Raw genomic sequence first — 26279 nt, 5'->3', positions numbered from 1 at the left:
AGGGAGGGAGGGACAGTCCGTCATGTGGGTCAAGACCTGAGAGGCACGTGGGGCTCTCTCAACTGCTCTCCAGCTCATTAGGCTTTTCTAGGTCACGCCCCGTGTTGCTGTCTCCCTCCAGGGCGCCCCTGCTCTGCCTCACGCTTGCTTTCATGTTTCTGACTCGGTCCCTGTGACTCATAGTCCACGTCTCTGACTCTCATTGTGTCTCTCTTTGTGTCTCTGTCCCTGGGAGCCAGGAATGAGGGTTCTAACACTGGGTTGGGAGAAGAAGCCCTTGAATCCCAGTCTTGACTGTGCACCTTGGCAGCCTTGAACTTGGGCAAGCAAGCCTGGGTCCTGGTTTCGTCCCTGTAATTCCCCTGGAGCGGTTAGTGAAATTTTAAAAATAAAAATAATAAGAAGCTTTAAAGATTATAAATTCCTATATAAACATGAACTATTCTTTTTGGTTCTGTCACTGCTCATAATGTCATACGCTTACCTAGGGCTTGATGGAAGAAAGGTTCACATGTTGAGGTATGGGGAAGTCACTCTGGCTTATGCATGATTTGCTTGATCTTATGTTAACTAGAACAGCCTGTCTTACAGCCTGTCAAGCATGCATCTGCTTTAACCATTAAGGAGAAGAATGCATTTAAAAACCAAAATGGAGTAACTGTGGTTCAGTCATTCAAAATGGAACCAGGTGGCCATTAGGACTGTGGTTTCAGACAGGTTCCTGCATTACTGAGAACTTGAATTTTCTCAACTATATCAAAGCCAAGGACACCACCAGCCATTTTCAAAATAATATCTGCCCTAGCAGATGCCAGCTGCAACCTTATGGTCTCAAATTCACCCCTTGTAACTATCCAACCATTTTGGACCCCAACCAATCCTTCTTGCCAGCTCCAATCCTAATTCTTGACAAACAACTTATGTAAACTTGCGGTTTTTGCGTTTATAAGCCTCCCCCATTTGTAGTCCGTGCTTTTGAATCTGTGTTTCCCAGGCCATAGTCCTCAATTTGGCTTGAATAAAACTCTTCTATTCTCATTATAGATTAGTTATTGATTATTTCCGTGGACATTGCACAGTTCACAAAGCAGTTGGACATCTGACAGTCAGCTCAGCTTCACATGCCCACCATTTAACTCCCGACTTCCCACCGAAACTGGCCCCTCACAGTCTTCCCTACCTCAGTCACTGGCAGCTCCATTCTCCCAGGTGCTTGAGCCAAATCTCTTGGAGCTTCCTGACTCCTATTCTGCTCTCATATCCCACATCCAACTCAGCAGCAACCGTATCAGCTCTCCACCAACTCACATCCAGAAGTCAGCCCCTTCTCATCATCTTTGTTCCCTACCAGACTCACTTCACTCAGGACCAAAGAAAGTCTTCACAGTGGCCTCAAGACCACACAGCGTCAGCCCATCACCTCTCTAACTACCTACCATTCTCCCCACTGCTCTGTCTGCTCCAGCCACATGGTCTTCATGCTAAGTCTCACACATCAGTAGCTTTTGCCCCTGACTTTCCCTCCATCTGGACCACTCTCCCTCCAGATAAGCAATTGGCTAATTCTTTCACCTGCTTCAAATCCTTGCTCAAGTATTACCTATTGAAATTATGACCCTGCTCACCCTATCCTGCACCTCTATCTTCCTTCCAAGCTTTATGTTGTTTTACGATACCTACCATACATTTCACTTATTTATTTGTTAATTATCTGTTTTCCCCATTAAAATGTAATTCCCATGGGGGCAGATTCCTGTCTGCTTTGCTCTCTGCTGAGTTCCCACCTCCCAACAGCATCTGGCACATAGTAGGGACTTAGTAAACATTTGTTGAATAAATGAATATAAATTATTTCCTATGATCCTTAAAACAATTATTTGATGTAAGCATAATTGTTTCTACTTTATAGTCACAAAAATAACAAGAGTTGAATCAAATCTTGAAAACCCCACTGCTTCCAAGCGGGGTGTGTGTTCCTTCATTCTCTGCAGGTTCTTACCTAGTTTAGTCAGAGTGAGCAAAGGCCTCAGTTTTCTCAGTTCAAAATGAGGGATTTAAACTAGTCGATTTCCCATCTGCTAGAGAATGATGCCTCCTTAGCTGCTTCAGTCCAAGTTCTTCTCTCTCCTCCTAGCCTCACCCCTTCCTGGGTCCAGGGAAGAGAGGCTAAATGGTTTATCAGGTCCACTGGGAAACTGTGGACCACAGATTCATGAGAAACCTTTTCATTTCTAGCTTCCTACACTCCACCTATCTCACTGGTTGACTCTCTGATTCTGTCCAGGAAATAGGATGACTACAAAGAAAAAAGGAAAGAGAGAGAGAATAAGAAAGAGAAAATGATGGAGGAGAAGGCAGAGAAGGAGGGAGAAGGAGTAAGCAGGTAAGTGGATGTTTGGAAACATTCTGCAGAGAGAGGCAGTGGTTGTGCACTGTTGTCCAACTGAAACAAGATATCTTATCACTTTGTCATTACTTCCTCCCTTGTGATCCCATCTCAACACCCAAATCTCCTTAAAGAGCTTTCCCCATTTCCCTAACAGCTCTTGCGTCAACCCAGTTGCTCATTCCAGGAACTAGGAATTCACCCCTGATTTTCCTCTCCCTTACCCTCCAATGACCACTCCAACACTTTCATCAGTTCTGCCTACAAAATATATTTCAAATTGGCCTGCTTGTTTCCAGATCCACTGGCTCCCATCTAACTTAAGGCATCATCATCTCTTGCCTAAATTACTGGAATCAATTTCTCTCTTCAGGATGACCATCTTGCACAACTCTGGGGGATGCCACTAGCATGTAGTGGTTCTGGGTCTCTCCCATTCCACACTTGTCTTAATCCACTACTCAAAACTTAAGAGCCGGGACTTCCCTGGTGGCGCAGTGGTTAAGAATCTGCCTGCCAATGCAGGGCACATGGGTTCGAGCCCTGGTCCGGGAAGATCCCACATGCCATGGAGCAGCTAATCCCGTGCACCACAACTACTGAGCCTGCGCTCTAGATCCCACGAGCCACAACTTCTGAAGCCCGCGCGCCTAGAGCCTGTGCTCCGCAACAGGAGAAGCCACCACAATGAGAAGCCTGTGCACTGCAACAAAGAGTAGCCCCCGCTCGCTGCAACTAGATGGAGAAAGCCCGTGCACAGCAACGCAGACCCAACGCAGCCAAAAATAAATAAATAAATAAAAAACAAACAAAAAAAACTTAAGAGCTTGCATATCTGGTCTCTGCCTAAGTTTTTATCCACCTTGTACCATCTTTACCCCCCAGCTCCCCATGCACCAGCTTTGGGTTTTTGTTTGTTTTTTGTTTGTTTGGCCACGCTGCACAGCTTGTGGGATCTTAGCTCTCCGACCAGGGATTGAACCCATGCCCTTGACGGTGAAAGTGCTGAGACCTAACCACTAGACCGCCAGGGAATTCCCCCAGCTTTGTTTAAATTAGCCCAAATTGTTCTTGCCTTAGAATCTTTGCAAAGCTGTTCCCTCTGCCTGGAATGCCCTTCCCTCCTCTCTGTGCCTGATGAACTCTTATTCATCTCTCAGGTCTCCTCTTAAATGTCACCTCCTCAGAGAGGCCTTCCTCAGCCCCTCACCTAAATTAGAGCCTCCTGCAATCAGTCTCTGTGCTGGATCTTTATAAAGTTTCCAGATTTAGCAGGTACAAATACAAGACACCTACTTGAAATCTGAATTTCAGATAAATAATGAATCTTTTTTTTTAGTATAAGTATGCCCCCAAACGTATTTGGAAGATATTTACATATTTTTTAAATTCATTATTTACCTGAAATTCAAATTTGCTTGTATTTTACCTGGCAACTCTAGATATGTGGATTGACTTTATTCCCATTCTATTTGGTTGGACAGTAAAAAACTATTTCTCAGAAATTTTTGCAGCTAGGGTTCTGGATATGAATTAAGTTCGGCCAATTAGATGTGGTTTTTTTTTTTTGTAATTTTAATTATTTATTTTTTGGCTGCATTGGGTTTTCATTGTTGCGCGCGGGCTTTCCCTAGTTGTGGCGAGCGGGGGCTACTCTTCGTTGTGTTGCGCGGGCTTCTCATTGCAGTGGCTTCTGTTGTTGCAGAGCACAGGCTCTAGGCATACGGGCTTCAGTAGTTGCAGTACGTGGGCTCAGTAGCTGTGGCTGACGGGCTCTAGAGAGCACGCTCAGTAGTTGTGGCGCACGGGCTTAGTTGCTCCGCAGCATGTGGGATCTTCCTGGACCAAGGATCGAACCCATGCCCCCTGCACTGGCAGGCGGATTCTTAACCACTGCACCACTGGGGAAGTCCCAGATGTGTTTGTATGAGATTTGAAAGGCAGAAGTGAAGTGGAAGCCATTTTCCTATAGCAGATGGTCAGGTGGACAATCTCCAATAAACATGAGAGGTGCATGGGAGTAGGACGCTTGGGGCAGTGGCTGCTATGCTATCAGTAGCCGCAGCATTTCTCACCTATGGTGATTGACCTTGAAGCCAAGAGTCCAGTTAGGACCTAATAACTTTTAATTCTCCAGGCCTTTCAATGATTTTCTTGTCAATTACTTCCCTGTGTTAAATCTCTTGCTACTTAAAGTACCTAGAGTGATTTCTGCTTCCTGTACTGAGGCCTTCCTGGCACAGTTCTCATCACCCTGTACCTTCCTTCATATCACTGTTTGTATACATTGTGTGATTATTCAGTATCTCTCACCCTCAGACTCTAAGCTGCCTGAGGGCAGTTGTTGTTATGCCCACCATCACACCCCAGTGTGGCTGTGAATGGACCTTGTCATTTGCTCCTTCTATTCCTTGTCAAGCTGGGCCCCAACTCTGGACATATACTGAGTAGTCAGTTAATACCTTTTTAATTGAAATAAGTGTCTAAGAAACAGGAAGCAATTTGCTCTTGCGCTCTTGAAGGATGAGGTCCACAAAGGCTTCCCCACTTACCAGTTATCTTGGACAAGTTAGGACATCCCCTCTAGGCCTCAATTTTCTTATCTGCAATATAAGAGTTAAAGCCCCTTTCAACTCTAATATTCTACAAATCTCTGATTCTTTGAACTCTGTAATAGAGGCAGGAATCAGAGTCAAATTAGCTACACTTGGTGCACTGTACAGGCTAATACACTGTTTGTCTGGAAGACTCATTCTCCCTGATGGGGAAATGGGCTGGAAATGAGATGCTCATCTTGAATATGTGAAAGCGGATGAGAGTTAGAAAAGGAAATGGAAAGAGAAGACGACTAGGACAAAGTGAATGTCTAAATACATAAATTGGACCATGTAAATTCCCCACTTAAAGCCCTTCAGTGGCATTGCACTTTGTAGAACAAAACTCAACTTCTTATCCTGGTCCCTAAGGTCCTGCACAGCCTGGCTCTTAGTACCTCTCCAATCTCATTTTAAACCATTCTCATCACACCTCATAGCATGTGATCTTCATCAAGATCTTTCCTACTTCAGGGCCTTTGCACCTGCTGTTCCCATTGCCGGGAAAGCTCTCCCCCAACTCTTTTTACTGCTGACTCCCTCTTATCAGTCAGGGCTCAGCTCAAATGTCACCTTCTCAGAGAAGCTTTTTCTAACACCCTATTAAAAGCAGTGTGCACCTCCACCAGTTAATTCCTTGTATATTACCCACTTTATATTCTCCAAAGCACTTATCACATCTATAATTATCTTGTTAATTTATTTGTTTACTTGCTTATTAGTTAGTCTTTCTCAGTAGGATCTAAATTGCCAGAGGGGGACTTCCCTGGTGGTGCAGTGGTTAAGAATCCACCTGCCAATGCAGGGCACATGGGTTCGATCCCTGGTCCAGGAAGATGCCACATGCCACAGAGCAGCTGAGCCCATGCACCACAACTACTGAGCCTGCACTCTAGAGCCCAGGAGCCATAACTACTGAGCCCAGGTGCCATAACTACTGAGCCCAGGTGCCGCAACTACTGAAGGCCATGCACCTAGAGCCCATGCTCCACAACAAGAGAAGCCACCGCAATGAGAAGCCCGCACACCGCAACGAAGAGTTGCCCCCGCTCACTGAAACTAGCGAAAGCCCACACGCAGCAATGAAGACCCAACGCAGCCTAAATAAATAAATAAAATTGCCAGAGGAAAGGGATCATGGCTGGCTTGTTCACCACTGTATCCTAACTCCTAGAACAGTGTTTGACATACAGTAGGTGCTTAGTAAATAGCTCTTGAATGATTAAATGAATGGATGAATAAATGTACGGCTCTTAAAGGAACACTGCCAAAGGATGGGGGAATAAGAAGGCTTAGGGAACACTGAGAAGAGAAGAATGATTAGCAAATGTTTAAGGGGGAATTTAAAGGATAGATAAAGTAATGTCAGTGACATTGATGGGGGGTTGTCAGAAGGAAGGAGAATAAATGAGTATCCAGAATGAACTTGAGGAGGGGCAAGATCTTGGAGAAACTGTTAGCCTTAAGCAGGATTTAAAGGGAGAGGGACAGAGGAGGCTTCCAGGAGGGAAAATAAAGTCTCAGAAGAGACGAAGTAATTTTTAAGGGAAAGAGCACAGAATTTGGAGGCAGTAGATCTGCATTTCAGTCCTGGCTCTGCCTCTAACTGGCTGTTTGAGCCCAGGCAAATCCCTTACCATGCTGGAATCCGAGTCCTCACTGTAAAATGGCTGGACTCTCAACCCCACAGCTGTTAAAAGGTTAAACAAGAGACCAGGCAATAAAGATGACAGTCCTATATAACCTTGGTCACATTTTTGAGCATTAGGATTGTTTGGTTAATCTGGTCAAATCTTCGTCGTCTATCTCTATCTTAAGTTCACCCTTCCTGAGGCTGCCCTGAGCATCAGGAGGTGTTTTACCCAGAGTTCCTGGAGCCCTTGAATAGGAAAGCTGCCGTGCTCTATTAGGACTTTCAGTTCTGTTAAAGCACATTGTAAACAGCAGTCTTTTAAAAAAAAGAGTCTTTCTGGAAGCAATCGAATTCGAAGAAAATCTTTGGGAAGGGGAAGAGTAAGTGGGAATTGAGAAAGAGTAATGGTCTCCTTCATTTGTGCTTCTTACCCCTGGGCCTCTTTTCCCACTTCCAGTTTTTTCCCCAAAGATGCTTCACATTCTTTGTTCAGGCTTTTTCATTTCTCTCCTGCTCAACCCAACCCATCCTTCATTTACAAGCCACCTCCTCCAGGAAGCCTTCCTGAAATCATTTTCACTCATTCTCTGATCTGTAAACATAATCCTCCACTCACTCTTCTCCCCTCAGCACACCTTTACAATTTGGTAATGACATATCTTGGTTGATGATAGATATACCTTGTTTGCCTCATCACACTCCCTGATTGAGTAATGGCAGATTTTGGATGATGATGGATATACTTTACCTGCCTTATCATACTTCCTAAGGGCAGGGACCATGGCTGGCTTGTCATCAGTCTCCCAAACACCTTTTCATATCTATCTCTCCCCCTCCAAGGCTCTCAAAGACTTGTAGGCTCTTTATTATTACTTTTTAAAATATTTATTTATTTGGCTGCGCCAGGTCTTAGTTGCGGCACGCTGGATCTAGTTTCCTGGGCAGGGATAGAACCCAGGCCCCCTGCATTGGGAGCACGGAGGCTTACCCACTGGACCACCAGGGAAGTCCCAAGACTTGTAGGCTGTTTAAAAAGATGGGGATGTTACTGATATGGGGGAGAGATAAACTGAAGAATAAACAAAAAGAGAGAAAAAAAGGAAGAGATGGAAAAGAAATGAGGAAATTAGGTAAGGCTTTCCCACCTCTAGCATCCCCAGTGCCATGCATGGGTGTCTAGCTGCAACATTCCACAACACCACAAGCAGACATCCTGGAGAGAGCTGGAAAGAGGTGCGAACAGTTATGTGGGAGACACCTATATTAAGAAGATGTGGTGCTAACAGAGAGGTAGGATCCAGTCACGGTCAACTAGAGCAAGCCAAGCCAAGCCAAGCCAAGCCAACACACACTAAAAATCACCTCCACCCACCCAGCTCTCCAGAGATAGAATAAACCCAAGGGGGAATTAGAGGATCAAGTGCAGAGTTGTTGCAGATTCTGGTGAGGGAGGGAGACAGTCTTGAGAAGCGAGACATTTCCTGGCAATGTCTGTTTCCAAATGCCTTTTCCCTGCACTACATGTAGTAGTACTTAAAATCATTAAGTGTGAACTCACAGCAACTACTGCTTAAAAGCTGAGCTAAAGCATTTTTAGCAGGCATCCTCATCATCTGGTTATAGAATGCAAGTTTCAGCTAGATCTTGAGCTTCTTGAGCCAGACTGAACACCATGTCTCACTTCACATGAGCATCCCCCAGCACTGGGCCTGGCGTCTGCCGGTGAAGAATGACTGTTGATTGAGAAGGATAAGAATATCTGTGTCTGTATGGACACAAAGGGGTGAAAGAGGTGGGGGGGGGGGATGAACTGGGAGACTGGGATTGACATATATACACTAATATGTATAAAATAGATAACTAATAAGAACCTGCTGTATAAAAAATAAATAAAATAAAACTCAAAAATTAAAAAAAAAAAAAGAATATCTGTATCTGGCATTTAGAAGATCTAAGCAGAGTCAGTCAAAAGACCCTTTCGCATTGCCCTATTGGTGATGGGCAGTTCAATGACTGGCTATATATTTATTGAGACCGTCTGTGTGCCAGGCACGGTTCCAGGTTCAGGGAAAACAGCAGTGAACAAGCTAGGTTCCTGTTCCTATAAAGCTACCTTCTGTTGGATAGAAACAGATCAAACCAGGTAAATAGATCATTTCAGATAGTGATAAATACCATGAATCAATATATCTGGGTAAAGAGACAATGAGCACTTTGGAGGAAAACTACTTGAGATACAGTGGTGAAAGAAGTCCTCTCTGAATATGTTACCTTTGAGTTGAGAACTGAATGAGAAGGTGGAGACAGCCATGGATATTGCTAGAGGAAGAAGGGCCCAAACAGAAGGAACATGAGTGCAAAGGCCTGGCAGTAATGTCAGTCTTGTTATGCTCAAGGAACAGAAAATATAAGGCACTGCAGGTAAAGCATAAGGAGAAAAATGGGGAGGGGAAGGTCCACCTGTAACCTCAACATGTAAGACAGGGGGTCCCCCCTCGGTTAAACATTGGAATTACCTGGAGAGCTTTTAAAACTCCTGATTCCTGGGACCCATCCCCAGAGATTCTGTTTAAATGATCTGAGGTGTCTCCTGGGCATCAGGAGTTTAAAAGTTCCCCCAATGACTTTAATGTGCAACTAAGGATGTGAACCATCGACTAGGACTTGAAGGTCATAGAAAGGCTCTTGGATTGGTGACGATACAAGGTTCCTGATGAGACTCAGAGGCATTTCTCTGATATTCCAGGCCCAGATCCAGAAAGAACCCAATGTCCAAGAGGCCTTGGGGTGGGGATAGAGCCAAGAAAATGAAGCAGTCCAAAAAAAAAAAGGGAGAGAGAGACAGAGACAGAGAGACAGAAGAGGACAGACCAGAAGGCCCAGAGAGGCAGAGAAATCCGAAAAATGTGACAAACTGGAAGGGGCAAAAACAAGTGCATACAGTCCCAAAGGGCCAGAGACTGAGGGAGAAAGGGAAATCATGTGTATTAGTTTCCTATTTGCTGCTGTAACAAATTATCACAAACTTTTGTTTGAAATCTGAGAAACAACACACATTTATTATCTTATAGTTCTGTAGTTCAGAAGTCTAAAATAGGATTTACAGGGCTAAAATCAAGCCCTGTTGGTGGGGCTGGATTCCATCTGTAATCCATCTCCTAGCTTTCTCCAGCTTCTAGTGGCCACCCACTTCCTTTACTCATGACCCCCCATCCTCAGTCTTCAAAGCCAGCAATGTCAGGCTGAGAGATAAACTTCTATCTCTCTGGTTGTCTTCTTCTGCTTCTGTCCTCCACTTTTTTCTTTTTTTTCTTTGGCTCACCGCGCGGCATGCAGGATCTTAGTTCCCCGACCAGGGATCCAACCAGCGCCCCCCTGCAGCGGAAGTGTGGAGTCTTAACTGCTGGACCGCCAGGAAAGTCCCTGTCCTCCACTTTTAAGGACGCTTGGATAATATAGAATAATCTCCCTACTTTAAACTCAACTGATTAGCAACCTTAATTCCATCTGCAAGCTTAATTCCCCTTTGTCATGTAAGGTAACATGTTCACAGGTTCCAGGAATTAGGACATAGACATCTCCAGGGGACCATCATTCTACCTATCATTACATGGACGTCCATTTTATAAAACAGACTTTGGTCATATCTGGTCTTTTTCTTGGATAGCTGTGCATTTTATGAGCATGGAGCTGGGAGGTTTGTTCCAAGATGAGTGTGTTTGTGTACTTTGTTTATCAGGGTGTCATGTTTGAGTGTCTCCCTGATAAGTAGGGGAGAGAAGGATGCCTGGAGGAGTTGCCTAATAACATGCTGCTGCCTCATAAAGACTTACTGTTGTATTGCTGTTCTTATTGACAATAAAACTAATGACACGGTGTCTCTTTGCATGTGTTCTTTGAATACGTCTATCTGTCCCTAAATAATCCTGGATGTCCATCCCAGTGATATTCAGTGGGTATGAGACTATTTGGGCATATCTGTGATTTTGCATTATATGAAAGTCTCTGTCTATTTGTGCATTTTGGGGCATTTAGACATTGCTGGATGCACACACATGTTTGTACAACAGTGTGTGTGATCATAGTTGTAGACATCTGAATGTTTACTTATTCACAGCCCCACAGGCGTACCAGACAGAAAGGCCTAGCATGAGAGAGGTGGAGGAACTAGGAAGAAGAGGGAGCAAGGAGGAAGGAAGGAAAGGAGGGAAGAGGAGAGGAAAGGAGGGAAGAGGAGAGGGAAGGAGGAAAGAGAGAGAGAGATGGAGGTGAGGGAAGAGGGCATGAGGAAAACTCCGGAAAAAAAAAAAAAATCAGAAAGTAGAAGGGAGTTCTAGGGATCTGAAATTAAAAAGCGGCAGGGTGGAGTCACAGCAAGGCCATGAATCAGAAGATCTGGGTATGGCTCCACTTCAGGTCATTCCCTTACTGTGTGACCTTGACAGTGCCAGGTCTCTGGGCCTCAGTTGACCAAAAGAGTGAAAATAGACAACCTTTGGGTACATGCCAAAGAGGGAGAGAAAGAGAAAAGTGGAAATAAAAACATACACAGGGAAAAGAGAGAGAGACAACTAGAAAGAGAGACATAGGAAGAAACAAGGGAGGCCATGGGACCCAGCCTGAGGCGCAGCTGAGAGAGCCCTACGCTGACTCCTTGAGGTGGGAGTGTGGGCGCCTGCTCCCCACCCCTTACCCCACAGCTTCAGTGTCCTTAAGCCCTTAACAGGTAAGGCAGAAGGATGCAGAGGAGAGAGGCCTCTGGAATGACAGCCACACACCAACACTCAGAGGCCTGCCAAAGCCGCACAAACCAGGATCCGTGCTTCCGGGCCCCAGGCCCCCAGATGTAGGTGTGCCAGCCACCTGGAATGACTCATACCCTGGCGATGTGGGCACACATGCCAAAAGCGAGCCGGGGCGCCCTGCCCACCTGTACACCGCAGGCCAAGGGAGAGGCGAGATTCGGGCAATTCGGGGGGGTGACGGGGGCTACCCACCCCACACCTTGCTACCTTGCCCCCAGAGCGCCCCCTAGCGACCACCTCCTCGGCTCGAGACCTAGATTTCCCTTACACCCTCCTCCAAACCTCACGGGGAAGCGGGAGAACCAGATGGGGTGTTACGCAAGGCCTGATGTTTACCTCCCGCAGGGGCCTCCTCCCTCCCTATAAAGCCTGACGTGGTGGGGAGATTGGCGGAGACAGACTGGTTGAAGAGAGAGGCGATCCCAGGAGAGCGCCAGAAAGCGTCAGAAAGTTAATGCGGGAGGCGGAGAGAGGAGCAGCGACGCAACCAGCAGCAGAGGCGCTCAGCCATCTGCGTAGCCCGAAGGTTGTCGCGATGGTCGCGGAAGGGACGGCGCCCGGACGCTGGCTCCCCATGGAGGCATCGGAGCTGCTGGGCCGGGGGCTGGTGCAGCGCCTGGAGCAGCTAGCGACGTGCCCGCTGTGCGGGGGCCCCTTCGAGGACCCGGTGCTCCTGGCGTGTGAGCACAGCTTCTGCCGCGCATGCCTGGACCGCCGCTGGGGGACCCCGCCGGCCACCGGCCCCGAGGTGCCCCCCACCGCCTGCCCGTGCTGCGGCCGGCCGTGCCCCCGCCGCAGCCTGAGGTCTAACGTGCGGCTGGCGGTGGAAGCGCGGATCAGCCGCGGGCTGCGGGAGAAGCTGGCCGAGCCCGGGGCCCGAGCGGGGAAACGCCGAGGGGGCCGCATCCCCACCACGGGCTGCCTGGACCCGCACGGAGAGGTGAGCCAGGGGTGCGCTTCGCGAGTCCGCAGCTGTCGGCCGAAGGGGCCATCCGCGGGCTCCCTGGGGAAGCGGGGAATGGCACCTCCCGAGCTGGGGCCCTTCTCGAAGTTTAGGCAAAAGATGGAGCTGGGGAGAGAAAAGCAGAGGACGAGGGGGCGGCAGCTGTCAAGTGAGAGATGCCGGGAAGGAGTTGACGCTTTGCCCAGAGCGAAGCTGGACGGATGCCTGAGTCTTGTGAGAGGGGCTGGAGGGAAGGGGTTGGGGCACTAGACAGAACACGAGGAGACCCCTAAGGCCCGGCGAAGAGCGCGGGAACTGGGAGGCTGGGGAAAGATGCCGCTAGGCGCCCCGGAGGCGGAGGCCGGGCGGAGGGGAGGGTGCTGGGTGCCTGGGAGGTTGGTGAGGGAGATCAGAACTAGCCCAGCAGAGGAGAAGCAGGAGGGAGGATGGACAAAAAGCTGGAGTGGAGGGGCGGGGAAGGAGGCGGCTGTCAAAAGTTGGGAAGAAGGGAGGGAGGCAGATCCAAACTCCCCTGTAGTGTCGTGGGTTGGTCCCCGGGCTCCGGCCTGGGCCTTGCTCTGTTGTTATTGTCGTCCTCCGCTGCTCCCAGGGCCCCAGGCAGAGGCGGCCACGGGTGGAGGCAAGGTCCGGGAAAACAGACGTTGGGACCTCTGGCTCCTCTCCACATCCCACCCCGATCACCCACCCACCTAGCCTCCCGCGTCCCTCCTGGGCCCTGACTCTTTGGCCGTCAACCAACCCCATTCCCTTGCCGACCCACAGGCGCCCCGCATTCCCGACTGGCTTCTCACCAGCAGCCGAGCCGGTCTCGAGTCTTGCTTCCACCCGTTGAAGTCTACATATACCTAATTAGTCTAGGTGTAATTGGCATAATTAGGCAAATTGCCTTTCCTCTCTCCTTCACCACCCTACTGGTCTGCCCCAGTCTTTCCCACTAGACTGCGAAGCGGGAAGAGGGAATCCTAGTATTTGGAGGGGGAGCGTCCAGCGCCCTCTCCTGGCTCTCCTGGTACCCTGCAGATCTGCTGGGCCTTCTGGGACACATCCAAGTCCAGCTGCTTCCTTGGTCAGGGTAGAGAGACACAGAACAAAGGGCCCAATAAACGACACTGGGCTTTTATGGCAAAAGGGGAAGCAGCTTTATTATAAGGCTTTTATAAATGAACTCTTAGCTTAAGGACTCTAAGTATGTGTTTGGTCCGTGTGATGGAGGAGGCGGGGGATACACCCTCAGGAAGGTGGATAAGGATGGGGGCCACTGAGAAAGAGAAGGGGGGCGGGCTGGGAGGAAACAGGGAACGGTGAGGACTCTGGGGGCAAGAAAAAGGCCTGGATGAGGCGGGGGAAGGGGAACTGAGAGGCTTTGCGGCATGGCAAAGGGAGGAGGATGGTGGGGGTGGAGTTAGGAGGATGAGAAAGTGGTGACTGAGAGGAAGGAAAGGTCATGAAAGGGGAAGGGGGAGAATGAGAGGAAAAGGGAGCACAGGGGATAAAGAGGTGAGATCAGTCTGAGATGTGCGGAGGGACCTCACCAAATCATACCCAGCTACCTGAGGAGGCGGGGGGAGAGCTCCCCACAGTATGAAGCCCAGAGCTCACATCCATTTTTTTTCTGCCCACCCCAGGATACGAGGAAGACATGGAGAAGGTGAGTTCCATTTTTACTGTTTCTTCTTTTCCACTATCAGCTGCCACATCCATCACCTTCTTACAGGAGCCACATCTTTGTCCCCACTCACAGACAGGTTTTCTGGGTGTGGCCTCACCCTTTTCTGCTCCAGAGATGTGAGTGGGTTGGGGGTGGGAACATCAGAGGGCAGAGGGTGTCTACTAATTTCCTGACCCTTCTCCCTCATCTATCCAGGTTCGATGCCCCAACTCCCAAGTCATCTAACTCAGAGGACGATCTCCCTGAAGAATACCCAGTGGTCAAAAAGATGCTTCACAGACTGATGGGTAAGGAGGGCAGAAGGGAGGGAACTAAATGAGAGGCTGTTTTCAGTTTGTTCCCTTTTCTCTCTCAAATATGATCAAGTCCTTTTTGATGTCTGTATTAGTTTCCTAGGGCTGCCATAGGAAAGCACTGCACACCGAGTGGCTTAAACAATAGAAATTTATTGTCTCATGGTTCTAGAGGCAGAAGTTAAATGATTCTAGAGGTAGAAGTCAAGGTGTCGACAGTGTTGGTTCCTTCTGGGGGCTGAGAGGGAGACTCTGTTCCAGGGCTCTGTCCTAGCTTCTCATAGCCTCAGGTGTTCCTTGGCCTGTGGATGGCATTCTCCCTGTCTTCACAGCATCTTCTCTCTATACACACTTGTCTTTGGGTCCAAGTTTCCCCTTTTTATAAGGACACCAGATATATTGGATTGGGGTCCACCCTAATGACCTCATTTTAACTTGATTACCTGTGTAAAGATTCTATTTCCAAATACAGTCAAATTCTGAGGTATTGGGGGGACTTCACAACTTTCTGGGGGGGGAACACAATTCAACCTATAACAAGGTCTACCCTTCATTCCTCATATTCCAGCTATTCTCTCCTCTTACCTGTTCATACACTCACACAACAGACCCCTGGGGGTCAGCTGCTTCTGGGGAATCCCTGCTGCCACCACTTCTCATCACTCCCTTCCAGAAGTGTCCCAGGATTCCCGCGTCTCCTTGCCCCTGAGGCTCTGGGCCTTCTCTGCAGCTTCTGGGGAGTTCCTTCCATCATTTCCAAGGCTGCCCTCTGCCCTTCTTTAAACTGCCTAGAGAAGGTGCTCCTCCCTCTTGGTCACCCACCATCCCACCCAACCCAGATTGCTTCTAGCACCCCTAATTCAGAAATCTTTCCTCAAAGCACCCCATACATACAAGGCCAATGATTAGTTCTTTATGGTCCCTTTGGCTATCACCACCTTCTCTCTCCTCTGCCCTGCCCTCCCTATAGAAATAGGCCTGTCTACTCCCACCTGTTCCTGCGGGTGGTGGGCTGGTTTCTCAGGATACTTTGGATTTCTCCCTCTGGCCCTCCCCTCTATCACGTGGGGTGCTGGTATCTGGTATCAGTCTTCCTCTTTAGCTCCATCTTCTCCATCCTGTTGACCCAGCTCCCACCCCACCCCACCCCCCCCGCCCCAGATGCTGCAGATTGAGGTATCAGTCCACACCCTCCCTAGAAGTCAGACGAGCCTCACTCTTCCAAGCCCACAAACCCGGGCAACCCCTCCTTCAGTCTCTGCGCTGTGCCCCCTGGCCTGGGCCAGCAGGGTCCTTCTCCAAGTCCAATTCTCCAGAAGGAAGTGGCCCATCAGCGCAGGTTGGGTCTTGCCCAAGCCTGCTCTTCATATGCCGTCACCCTCTTTGGTCCTACAGCCGCCTTTTGAGCTGCTGTGGGCCTCTTGTGTACCCTCCGCGCATCCTCTCCATCCTATCCCTCCTCTGACTCGGAAAGCCCGCTCACACGGTCCTCCCCCTGCTTTCTCCTCTCCAGCCGACCTGACCCTGGATCCTGGCACCGCTCACCGCGGCTTGCTGGTCTCCGCGGACCGCCGCAGCGTCCGACTGGCCCCACCGGGGACACCCGCACCCCGCGACGGCCCGGCGCGCTTCGATCAGCTCCTGGCGGTGCTGGGCGCGCAGGGCTTCGGGGCTGGCCGCCACTGCTGGGAGGTGGAGACCGCGGACACCGCCTCGCGCGGAGACTCTTCCGGGGAGGATGAGGACGACGGGGAGAGCCGCTATGCCCTGGGCGCGGCCGGGGAGTCGGTGCGACGCAAGGGCAAAGTAGGCCTATGTCCCGCGGGGGCTGTGTGGGCCGTGGAGCGTCGCGGCAGCCGCCTATGGGCGCTCACGGCCCCGGAGCCCACCCCACTGGGCCGGGCCGGGCCCCAGCCGCGGCGCATCCGCGTGGACTTGGACTGCGAGCGGGGCCGCGTGGCCTTCTATGACGGCCGTTCCCTGGACTTGCTCTTCGCCTTCCAGGCGCCCGGTCCCATGGGTGAGCGCGTCTTCCCGCTGCTGTGCACCCGCGACCCCCGCGTCCCCCTCTGCCTCGTGCCAGCGGAAGGCTGAGAAGCTCACCCACAACCCCTATTCTGGCTTGGTCCGAAATAAGGCTGCTTCCTCCTGGGCACGGAAATCCTTACTCATTCCAGGCATCATGTCCACGCCCATTGCCGGTGTATTGATAAGCACCCCCCCACCTACATTGTCTGTTTTCTCCCAGATAGTTAGGACCTCAACTGGCCTCCAGTTTCCACATCCATGCCCGAAGCTTAATTCATTCCTGCCCCCCGCCCCCCCCCCCAAATCTTGGGATGCTTTTCTCCCTTGGTTACCCCAGTACTTCCCAAGGGATCTCTCCCCTTCTATCTTTCCCAGGCCTGAATTGGGGAACAGGTCCTGCCCCATCAGTACTGGTAATTGGCCCACGTTTAATACATAGAGGCCCTGCTGGTCAAACATTTACCTCCCACCCCTGCCTCTCCTCCTGGCAAAGAAGGGCCCAGTGCCCTCTCCACAGGTCTGAGGCTTGGACTTCCCTGCCTCATCCATTCTGAGGTTTCTCCTCAAGAGAAACAAAAGCCTCCTCCCCTAGAACAAGAGGCTTGACTCTGGCCTGGGCCTTAGGGCCCTCTTTCTGGGGGAGATGGGGGCAGGCCAGTTCTACTCCACCATGGCGGCTTGCTATGCTTACAGCCTTTTCCCATTAAGAACGTTCTTAAAACCTCCCCCCTGCACATACTCACAACAAGCAACCAATGGTGCTACCTCTCCTTTCCTCAACCTGGGAATGGCCCAGACACCCCAAATTCACCCTTGTATATAGCCTCACTTCTTTCCCCATTTGTATAAATGGGCCCGTATTTAACACATTTTGTGATGTTGGGTTATTTATTTTGTGCATCTGTGGCAATAAATGAGATCTCAGTGGTGGTATGGATTTGACTGATCTCTGCAACTGTGCATGGCAAGAGGCCTGGAAAATGATATCCAGATCCCAGTAAGGGGTGGGGAAGGCCAGGACATCTGGGCTGGCAGAGACATCAAAGCCTAGGAAGGAAGGGGTGAGAGTGCATCTCTTTGCTCCCTCCCTGTTCCTTCCTCTCCCAGGGACCCAGGCCCCTGGGACCGTGTTGGATCTGTCTCCTAAGCTGGAAGACCAAAAGCTGAGTAGATAGCTAGCTCTAAGTGACCAGTCTTGAAGCCAGCTTTGTCAGAAACCCTAGGTCACACGAGAAGAGAGAGGGGAGAGGACATGATTATTTCTTTTTCCATTTCCCATTCTCCCAAGGTGAGAATGACAAAGACCTCTCTCTCTCCTAACTCCTCTTAAGGGCATGACGGGAGTGGGCAGGAGAGGAGGGAAAGGGCTAGGAGCCCTGAGGTCTCACATAAGACCTCACATCCCACAGGCAAGGACTAAGAGTTAGGATGACATAAATACATTAGTGGAAAAGCTCTAAGCCAGGATTAACAAGCATAGCGGGGGCAAGATTGCCTGGAATCTGACTAGGACCCTGGCAGTGAAAGCTGGGGCTGTTGGAAACCCAATTTAACTGTTTGGAACTCAAGTAGAGAGTGCAAGGGGCCTAGATAATTAGATCACAGGACAGGTAGTTTGGCAGTGAGAACAAAGGGAAAAGACTGGGACCAAGATGCCTGGATCCCTGAAGAGAGGAGGCAGAAATGAGGGCTGGGGGAACCCAGATGCTTGGGTTCTGGAATAGCAGCAAGTCAGAATTCCAGGATCTCTGTCCACCCTCCTCCCCCTCTTCCCTCTATCAGGCAGAGGAGAGGGGAGGAGGGGGCTGGAGAAGGGATCAAACCATGGGTTTAGTCCCCGAGTAGCCACATGAATACATTCAGGGCCAGACAGACACAGGAATGGTGGGGGAGAGAGGAATTTAGTGCTGCATTGGCCCTGGAGGGGGCTGGGAGGGGTCAGGAGGCTGGGGAGGGGTGGTGGGGCTTGGTCCCGGGGTTGCATGACGCTGTCCTTTGCGGTGGCCCCGTACACAGTGTGTATGACCACAGCCCTCCTCTTCCTCATCATCACTCTCCGTGGAGCTCTCGCCAAAGGCCCGAGGTTTCTCATAAATACAGCAGCCTGGATTTGGAGGGAGGAGCCCAGTTAAAAAGGAGGAAGAGATAAGATGGAGCATCAGTTCCATTCCCATTGGATCTAAGTAAAAATCCCTAGTTTCACCATTTTCTCCTTCTACCTTCCAGGAACCAACTTCCCCAGGCCCACACTCTGGGACTCAGACACCCAACTCCCTCGTCCTTTCCAGCCAGGAATCCAAAGCTCCACTTATCCCACCTCAGATACCTCTTGACTTCAGGCCTTGGCACATCCCAATTCAAGCCTCTCCCTACCTCTTTTCCTCTAACTTTAACCTTCTCTCCCTGATACTGGACCACCAGGACAGCCACAGGATTGTGAGTATCTGGGGGCTTCGGGAAGGTCAGCGAATGTGAGAAGGCAGCAGACATGCTGAGGGGAGCCAGGACTCCAGGGTTACCGTGGGCCGACAATTACTCACATTTTGATGAGCGGCGGCCCATGTGTTCGTTGTCCACAGTGTCACTCGTCCATTCCACCTTTTTCTCTGGCTTCCGTTTCCGAAGTTTGATGGTTAGGCTCCGGTTCTCCTGGAACGTTAAGAAGGATGGGCATACCTAGCTAGTCCCCTCCTATTAACCTTTCCCACTTCCTCCCGGGGGCCTCCTCTCTTCCCTTCCCCAACTCAATCAGGATCAGACATAGTGCCAGAGGAGCTGAGTGCTGGGAGAAGATAAAATAGAACAGATTTTTGGCCTCAGGGAGTTCCTTGAGGAATCATGAAGTATTATTTCCTGTTCTTGGTAACCACTAGTATACAGAGAAGATACAATTCCTAACCCAGGAAAGGTCCCAGCAAATCTTCAAAGGAAAATATAAACCTCGCTGTTTCTCCGTCTTCCTCCCCAAATCATCCTTGGTGGTATTAATACATGGAAATTATTTTCTCAGTCACCAATGCCTAATCTTTGATCTCCCTTTCTTTTTTCCAGACCCACTATTCTTTTTCCCATTAAAGAAAGGACTCTGTTCTCACCTCTCTCATCCTCAAGCCCAGCCCTCCCCACTTGTTATCCACCTATCCCCCAGCATTCTGGCATCTCTAGTAACTATTACTCTAAACTCCCTTAGTCCAAGGGTTATTAAACCCAACACAACCTTCTCCCTTTGAAGGCAACTTAAGTTGTTTTTGCAAAAATGCTACATTTTTCTCTATTTATATCTCCTCTGATTTTTCAGAATACTATCTTAATCTTCCTTTTCTTGTTCCCCCATTCCCTCTGCTTCCTTTTACAATCATCCCTTCAACAAATATTTACTGATAAGTATGCTTCCAGTCAAATTCCCCTGCAGCTGGCCTCCAACCATGCTTTCTCACACAGCCCTTCATTTCCCCCCAGCACATCCCTTGCTCCTTAATCTCCAAATTCCCGTTCTTTCATTACTTATACACACCACCACTCCAAGCAGCAGCACCTATATCCTAACTCTATTGCATGTCTCTTGACCAGCCATCTGCACCAACTCTGACACACCCAAAATCTCCCAATACCTTGAGATTCTCCCAACCCCACTTCCTCCCATATCCCCAGGCCCAGCCCCTCCAGCAACTCTCCAAAGCCCTATCCCTTCCCTCCCGGTATCTCCCCAACCCGTAAACAGCACCGCCCCCCGCCTTTCTCACGGGCTCGGTTGTCACGGTAACCGTTGTCTCAGTGACGGTCTCACTCAGCCCGGCCCCTGCCTCCGCCATGGCTAAGGCTGAAGAGAGGGAGGAGGGGAGGAAGGGGGATGAGGCACCCTTCTGTCTTTTCTGTGTCTCTGAGGTCTCAGAGAATCGGTATCGGATTCAGATTAGTAGCCAGGATCCTCCACCTTCTTTTTTCCCCCTCCTCCTGGGCCTCCGCTACCCCACCCCTGGGGATAACCTGTCCAACCCCACTTCCGGATCTCCGCTTCCGGGTGTGACGCATTCTGTGGTCCCCCTTTTCTCTTCCTGGCACTAAATGCGTCAAAGCTCAAGGTCGCCGGATTAGTTCCGCCGTAATGTGACAGTGCGCAGGCGCCGCAAGGAGGCTGCGCAACTTTGGCGGAAGGGGCGTCACTGCGATGTGGGGGCAGGGGCGGGGCGATCAAGGGCAGCACGCTCATGCACCAGAGAGATTGAGCAGGAACCTGCGGTCAAGGAGGGTAGAGTCGGGCTTCGCGCTGCAGACTGGTTACCGCACGTGGTTCAGATGTCCAGTAGCTGAGTCCATCCCACCCCCATCCCTGGCTGTGTGGGAGCGCGGAGAAAACTAAGGGGCAATAGTAATGATCCTACCACGGCCTAGCTTCGTCTTCTTATTGTTTCGTCTGGGAATTAGAGAATCGAGACCTGGGAGCAGTTACAAACACACTTGATTAAGAATCTGGGTTGAGCTTTCCTAGTGGCACAGTGGTTAAGAATCCGCCTGTCAATGCAGGAGACACGGGTTCGAGCCCTGGTCCGGGAAGATTCTACATGCCGCGGAGCAACGAAGCCCGTGCACCACAACTACTAAGCCTGCACGCCACAACTACTGAGCCTGCATGCCGAGAGCCCGTGAGAGCCCGTGCTGCGCAATGAGAAGCCCATGCACTGCAACGAAGAGTAGCCCCAGCTCGCTGCAACTAAAGAAAGCCCAAACGCAGCCAAAAAGAGAAAACCAAATACCGTATGCAGCCAAAAATAAAATTTAAAAAATAAACAAATTTATTTAAAAAAAAAAAAAAGAATCTGGGTTTTAATCCTCGCCCTGTGCTTGTAGGTGTTCGAGCAGGGCACAATGCGCCTTCAACTTGGATTTTTTCCTTTCACTGTGCTGTAACTTGAAGATGGAGGCGTATAAAACACTCAGACCCTGCGTTTTAGCTCCCAGTCTAATGGGAAAGACTGGCATAAATACTAACAGAAATATAAGACATTGGAATATTAACATAGATGTAAGTCTCATCTGTGAAACTGAATTTAGTTACATACTGCCTACCCTTGCTCTGGGGTGGAGATGAGTAAGATTAAGCACAGAAATTGTCATAAATTACAATATAGGCCAGTTTATAAGATAAAAATATGTGTATGTTTCTCAGGGAGCACAAGAGTGGCAAAAAGAGAACAGGAAGGCAGACAAATGGGCTTTTTAGGTAAAGAAAGCAGCTTACAAAGTCGTAGTTGTCCGCACTGAAGGAAATGCAGTTTCGTACTGAAGGGATGTAAGGGGAGTGCCAAATGGTGATTGACAGGTGGGCGTGGTTATATAAGACGCCCTGTATGCTTTGCTAAGAAACTTGCACTTTATCCAGTCGGTGAAAGGCTTAAAGCAGGGTAGAAACATGAACAGATTTGTTTTAGATTTCAGGAGTGAGGCAGGAAAGTCAATTACCAGAACTGTTCAAACATACAGTGGAGAAAACTGCCCTGCCCATCCCTCCAAGTTGCTGTGGGATCAAACAAGATAGTGTATGTTAGAGAGCTCACAATATATAAAGGGCCGCACAATTACAAGATAATCGTTACCATCACCTCTTGGTCGCCATTTAAACCAAGGAATGCAGGAATCAGCATTCCCAGACTGAAATTTGAATGTTTATTGTGCCTGGACTAAGCATTTGCTTCCCTTTTAAGTTTTTGGTTTGAACTGAAAAAAGCAAGATACAACTCAGCATGTATAGTAAATCCCATTAAAAAAAAAAAAACAAATATCTCTGTGGAATGGGATTCCTTTTGATTTTTACTTTTTTCTTTCTACCTTTCTATATATGAATCTATTACAATGTAAAAAATATATATATATTATTTATCTCAAGAGCAATAAAAAAAATTTCCAAAATGTCCACCTGTATCTCAGAGTGTCAGACTTTTTATTGTCCAGACTTACATATCAACTGAATCTGGTTAAGTTTTCTGTTGAATCTCCCACTATCCAAACTCCCACTCTTTGTTTCCCTAAACTCAGGAACCAAATAGATTTAGATAATGAGGGAGTACTTATAATTGCCTTTTTTTTTTTTTAATTTATTTATTTTATTTTTGGCTGTGTTGGGTCTTTGTTGCTGAGCGCAGGCTTTCTCTAGTTGCGGCGAGCGGGGGCTACTCTTCCTTGCGGTGCACGGGCTTCTCATTGCGGTGGCCTCTCCTGTTGCGGAGCATGGGCTCTAGGTGCGCGGGCTCAGTAGTTGTGGCTCGCGGGCTCAGTAGTTGTGGCTCGCGGGCTCTAGAGCACAGGCTCAGTAGTTGTGGCACACGGGCTTGGTTGCTCCGCAGCATGTGGGATCTTCCCGGACCAGGGCTCGAACCCGTGTCCCCTGCATTGGCAGGCGGATTCTTAACCACTGCACCACCAGGGAAGCCCTAGAATTGCCTTTTTATATTAACCTCATTCCTGGCTCCATTTTTTTGTCCTTGTTTTTTGTTTTATTTATTTTTTCCCCTTTTTCTTTTTGTTGTACTAATTTATATTCTCTTTTTGTAGCTGATATATTTGTTGAAAGGACAAATACATCTCTCTAAGCTAATATAAATTTCTTTTGGAAGAAGACAGATTATAAATAACATACATACGTCTGGCTCTTATAGAAAACTGTAACTTTAATAAAGGAAACTCAACTAGAGTAGGAGTACTCTGAGGACAATGGTAATCCCCACATGATGATCTGCTTTTCCTCTGGGAGCAAAACACTGCAATCAGGAGACGGACAAAGGATCTAAGAACCCAATATCCTTCACCTTCCAAGGAAGAGAAGGAGAGATTGTTGAGTCGCTCAGAAAAAAAATCAAGAGTCTTCCTTCTCCTGGAACCTATAGAGAAAGAAAGGACTTGTTATATTGACCAAAGGAAGAGGTTCTAGCAGTGTAAGATAAGACAATCAATTAAATAATCAAGAAAGACTTTCATTTATGACCGTGGAGGACTAGCTCCCCTAAACAACCCTCCACAAATTCAAGACAACTAAAAATGCTGGGATTAAAAATATATCTTGCAAATTATGAAGTATGCCAAGATTTCTTAGGAAAACAAAAAGCACTAGCCATAAAAGAAAAAAGGATAAAGTAGACCTCGTAAAAATTAAAAACTTCTGGTCATTAAAAAAATAAAAAGTTAAAAAAACAAATAGGTCAGACTGGGAAAAAAATATTTGCAAAAGGCACATCTAACTATAAATATTTTTAATCCATTGGTGAGAAGGCAAGAAAGTAAAGGCAACCTTCACACTGGCTCAAATGATATAAAACCAGGAATCTAGACAGGTAAGTTAAAACTGAAGCCCCTGCTACCATGGTTCCCTTGCTGTTTTGATAGCCACATGGGTGAACTAGAGACAAACCTACAATGTCTGATAGGAGATACTCTGAATAAGTTTGAGACCCCCAAAGGGCTACCCCTTTGTATAAAAGTGAACAAGAAAAAAAAAAAATCCAACTCTTCAGAAGAGGAATTTGACTGTCTCACTAGGTAGAAGGAGAAAAAAAAAAATCTCCCCTGAGAATTTCTAACCAAAAGCTGGCCTTTACATTGGATTTGCAGTCCAAATTCATACTACCTATGTGCTCCAAAAAACATGAAGCTGAGAATTTATTTAAAGTGATTCTAGCTTGGTAGCACCTCAAGGCACCTGAACAGGAAACACAAATGCTAAGAGTACAGCTTTCACCCCAGGCCTCAAAGAATTCCGTAGTCCAAATTCTAAAAAATCTGAGCTTATCATCAAAAATCACAAAACAAAAAAAGCACCATGAGAGAGTTAGTAGAAATAAAAGATGGCAGCATCAGACCCAAAAAAACTGTGGGTATGAGAATTAGCAGATAGAATATAAATATCATGTTTAGTATATTTAAATGTAATATATATTTTAAGAATAAAAGGAACAATTTAAAATATGATTAAAGAAGTGTGAATTATTAAAAATGAGGAGGGGATTTGAAGGATAATCAAGTAGAACTCAAAAAAAATTTTTTTAAGTAACAATAATTGAAATAAACTGAAGACAGAATTAGTGAACCAGAAGAAAGACCAGAAGAATTTACCCAGAGGCAGAATAAAAAGAGATGGAAAATATAAAAGACAGGGTGAGAGAAATGGAGGATAGAAGATAAGGTCTAATAAACAACTAATTAATTAGAGCTCCAGAATGTGAGAATTGAGAACATAGGGGAATGGCAATACTCAATGAGATACGGCTGATAATTTTCCAAGGTTGCTGGAAAAAAAAATCAATTCTTACTTTCAGAAAGCCCAACAAATCCCAAACACATAAATAAAAGAAAGCCACATCTTGATATATTGTAGTGAAACTGCACAACACCAAAGAGAAAGAGGAGTTCTTAAAACTATTCCGTGTTCTTTAAATCACTCAAGAGTAATTCTCACCAAAGTAAAACTACCTTGAGTGCAGTGGAAGATTCCAACATAACACACTGATCACCAAGCAATACTTGCCTTCTGTATTTTTTTCTTTCCTTTTAAATATCTTAAAAGCTTTAATTCACTGGGTATAAAAAGGATAAGAAAAGTGTAATTAAAAAAAAAAAGACCACAAATCTCCCTATTACTTGAACTGTATAGAAATGAGGGATGGAACCAAAGGAAACAACTGTTTATTCAGTACAAAAAGTAAATCGCTGGATTTGTTTAGGTAGCAAACAGACTGAGAAAGGGCAGAGGGGAGGGAAAGGATACGCACTTGCAGTTGGTACAGGTGTAGAAGACGGTCTGCCCTTCATCAGCGGAGCGCATCTGTCTGGTGTGGTATGCCATTCCCTCGTGCCCACATCGAGAGCAGCGCCTGTCAACCTGGGAAGCAACTGGTGGGTTAATAATTCCCCCTACTGATCACAGACATCAGGCTATCACACTCCTCAGACACTGCTGTTTTAAAGACCCCCTCTTCCCTCTTAGAATTGGGTACAAAACACTCCAGATCTGTGCAATCCCCCCTCCATTTCTTTCCCACCCTCCTAACGGGGCCAGTCCTCCATGTCACTCACTTACCACGGGTCCCTGGAACTCAGGTCCTTCCTCCATCGACATGGGCATGGCTGTTCCCAGTTTGTGGAACACAACTGAGGTCTTCACAACCTTCGCCTCAAAGTCTGCGCAGGCAGTAAGAGTTGGTTGTGGAGAGGGCTGACACCCACAACTCCCTCTCGGTTAGGCCAGGAGGCCTTATATTCTTCCCTTCAGGTTTCGACCCAAGACCAAAAGTGCCTGATACCCTGCTTTAAGGTCCCCCTCTTCAATCCAACCGATCTTGAGGTCCTAAAGCCTCTGACCCTTCCACGCTGGGCCCTCTGCCGGGGCCGCTGCGTACGAGCCCCTCACCTCGCACGTTGATGGAGAAGCCACAGCGAGTACACGCGACCGTATCCTGAGCTCCGGGAAGAGGCAGGACTGAGCCGCAATCCGGACAGAAATCCAGGTCAGACTGAAAGCTGGAGCAGGTGCTGGCGAGGTCCATGATGGACAGGTGGTCGAGGGCTGGGAAGGGGACGAGAGTATTAATAAAAGAAAGAGAGTAACTCCCTCCCCACTGAAGCGTCCTTCATACTCTGTCCCTGGACCTAAGCATACAGAACCCGAGCCCTTCTCCCACGCACACCTTGGGCCTCTGCGACCAAGGAGCCCAAATATCCGGAATTCCAAGCCCGGGTCCGGTACTTCGACTTAGGGGCTTATCTGGGGCTGGCGTGAGGGACCAGCCAGCTCCGCGGGCTAGAGGGCCTGCTCTACGCGGCAGCGGAGCAGTGAGAGCACGGCGGGCTAGAGCGTCGATGCGTCCCGCCTCACGATTGGCTGTGACGTCATAATTAATCGCAAACGTGGTCCCGAGAG

At 48.3% G+C, this 26279-nt stretch overlaps 3 protein-coding genes across 4 annotated transcripts; 1 reads left to right on the top strand and 2 right to left on the bottom strand.

Annotated features, from left to right (window-relative positions):
- The first annotated feature begins 11697 nt into the window (after positions 1 to 11697).
- RNF39 (ring finger protein 39) lies at positions 11698 to 17669 on the top strand. The gene is made up of 4 exons (XM_059938229.1): positions 11698 to 12358; positions 14008 to 14030; positions 14247 to 14338; positions 15858 to 17669. The coding sequence occupies exons 1-4, from the start codon at positions 11873 to 11875 to the stop codon at positions 16436 to 16438; spliced, it is 1182 nt and encodes a 393-aa protein (XP_059794212.1). The 5' UTR covers positions 11698 to 11872; the 3' UTR covers positions 16439 to 17669.
- On the bottom strand, positions 17242 to 20456 carry PPP1R11 (protein phosphatase 1 regulatory inhibitor subunit 11). 2 transcript variants are annotated; one of them, XM_059938232.1, is made up of 3 exons: positions 20360 to 20456; positions 18913 to 19021; positions 17242 to 18476 (listed from the first exon to the last, which is right to left on the bottom strand). In XM_059938232.1, exons 1-3 carry the CDS (start codon positions 20402 to 20404, stop codon positions 18274 to 18276), a joined length of 357 nt encoding a protein of 118 aa, XP_059794215.1. In that variant the 5' UTR covers positions 20405 to 20456; the 3' UTR covers positions 17242 to 18273. The 2 variants fall into 2 exon arrangements, with proteins under 2 accessions (XP_059794215.1, XP_059794214.1); XM_059938231.1 differs by lacking the exon at positions 20360 to 20456 and adding an exon at positions 20116 to 20353.
- Positions 20457 to 23017: 2561 nt separating this feature from the next.
- POLR1H (RNA polymerase I subunit H) lies at positions 23018 to 26214 on the bottom strand. The gene is made up of 5 exons (XM_059940715.1): positions 26047 to 26214; positions 25770 to 25925; positions 25440 to 25540; positions 25132 to 25241; positions 23018 to 23247 (listed from the first exon to the last, which is right to left on the bottom strand). The coding sequence occupies exons 2-5, from the start codon at positions 25903 to 25905 to the stop codon at positions 23223 to 23225; spliced, it is 372 nt and encodes a 123-aa protein (XP_059796698.1). The 5' UTR covers positions 25906 to 25925; positions 26047 to 26214; the 3' UTR covers positions 23018 to 23222.
- Between the last annotated feature and the right edge of the window lie 65 nt (positions 26215 to 26279).

The sequence above is a fragment of the Balaenoptera ricei genome, chromosome 11 (genome assembly GCF_028023285.1).
Source record: "Balaenoptera ricei isolate mBalRic1 chromosome 11, mBalRic1.hap2, whole genome shotgun sequence".
Lineage (NCBI taxonomy): Eukaryota > Metazoa > Chordata > Mammalia > Artiodactyla > Balaenopteridae > Balaenoptera > Balaenoptera ricei.
Note: the sequence above shows the minus strand (reverse complement) of the source record. Positions and strands in the feature narration are given on the sequence as shown.

Excerpts from the sequence above, each read along its gene's own strand:
- RNF39 (XM_059938229.1), top strand. The coding sequence starts at position 11,873 with ATGCGGGAGGCGGAGAGAGGAGCAGCGACGCAACCAGCAGCAGAGGCG. Across the intron at positions 12,359-14,007 it reads GCCTGGACCCGCACGGAGAG|GATACGAGGAAGACATGGAG; the intron begins GTGAGCCAGGGG and ends TGCCCACCCCAG. Across the intron at positions 14,339-15,857 it reads GATGCTTCACAGACTGATGG|CCGACCTGACCCTGGATCCT; the intron begins GTAAGGAGGGCA and ends TCTCCTCTCCAG.
- PPP1R11 (XM_059938231.1), bottom strand. The coding sequence starts at position 20,184 with ATGGCGGAGGCAGGGGCCGGGCTGAGTGAGACCGTCACTGAGACAACG. Across the intron at positions 19,022-20,115 it reads TTACCGTGACAACCGAGCCC|GAGAACCGGAGCCTAACCAT; the intron begins GTGAGAAAGGCG and ends TTAACGTTCCAG. Across the intron at positions 18,477-18,912 it reads GGGCCGCCGCTCATCAAAAT|GCTGCTGTATTTATGAGAAA; the intron begins GTGAGTAATTGT and ends CTCCAAATCCAG.
- POLR1H (XM_059940715.1), bottom strand. The coding sequence starts at position 25,905 with ATGGACCTCGCCAGCACCTGCTCCAGCTTTCAGTCTGACCTGGATTTC. Across the intron at positions 25,242-25,439 it reads CTGAGTTCCAGGGACCCGTG|GTTGACAGGCGCTGCTCTCG; the intron begins GTAAGTGAGTGA and ends GTTGCTTCCCAG. Across the intron at positions 23,248-25,131 it reads TACACCTGTACCAACTGCAA|GTTCCAGGAGAAGGAAGACT; the intron begins GTGCGTATCCTT and ends CTTTCTCTATAG.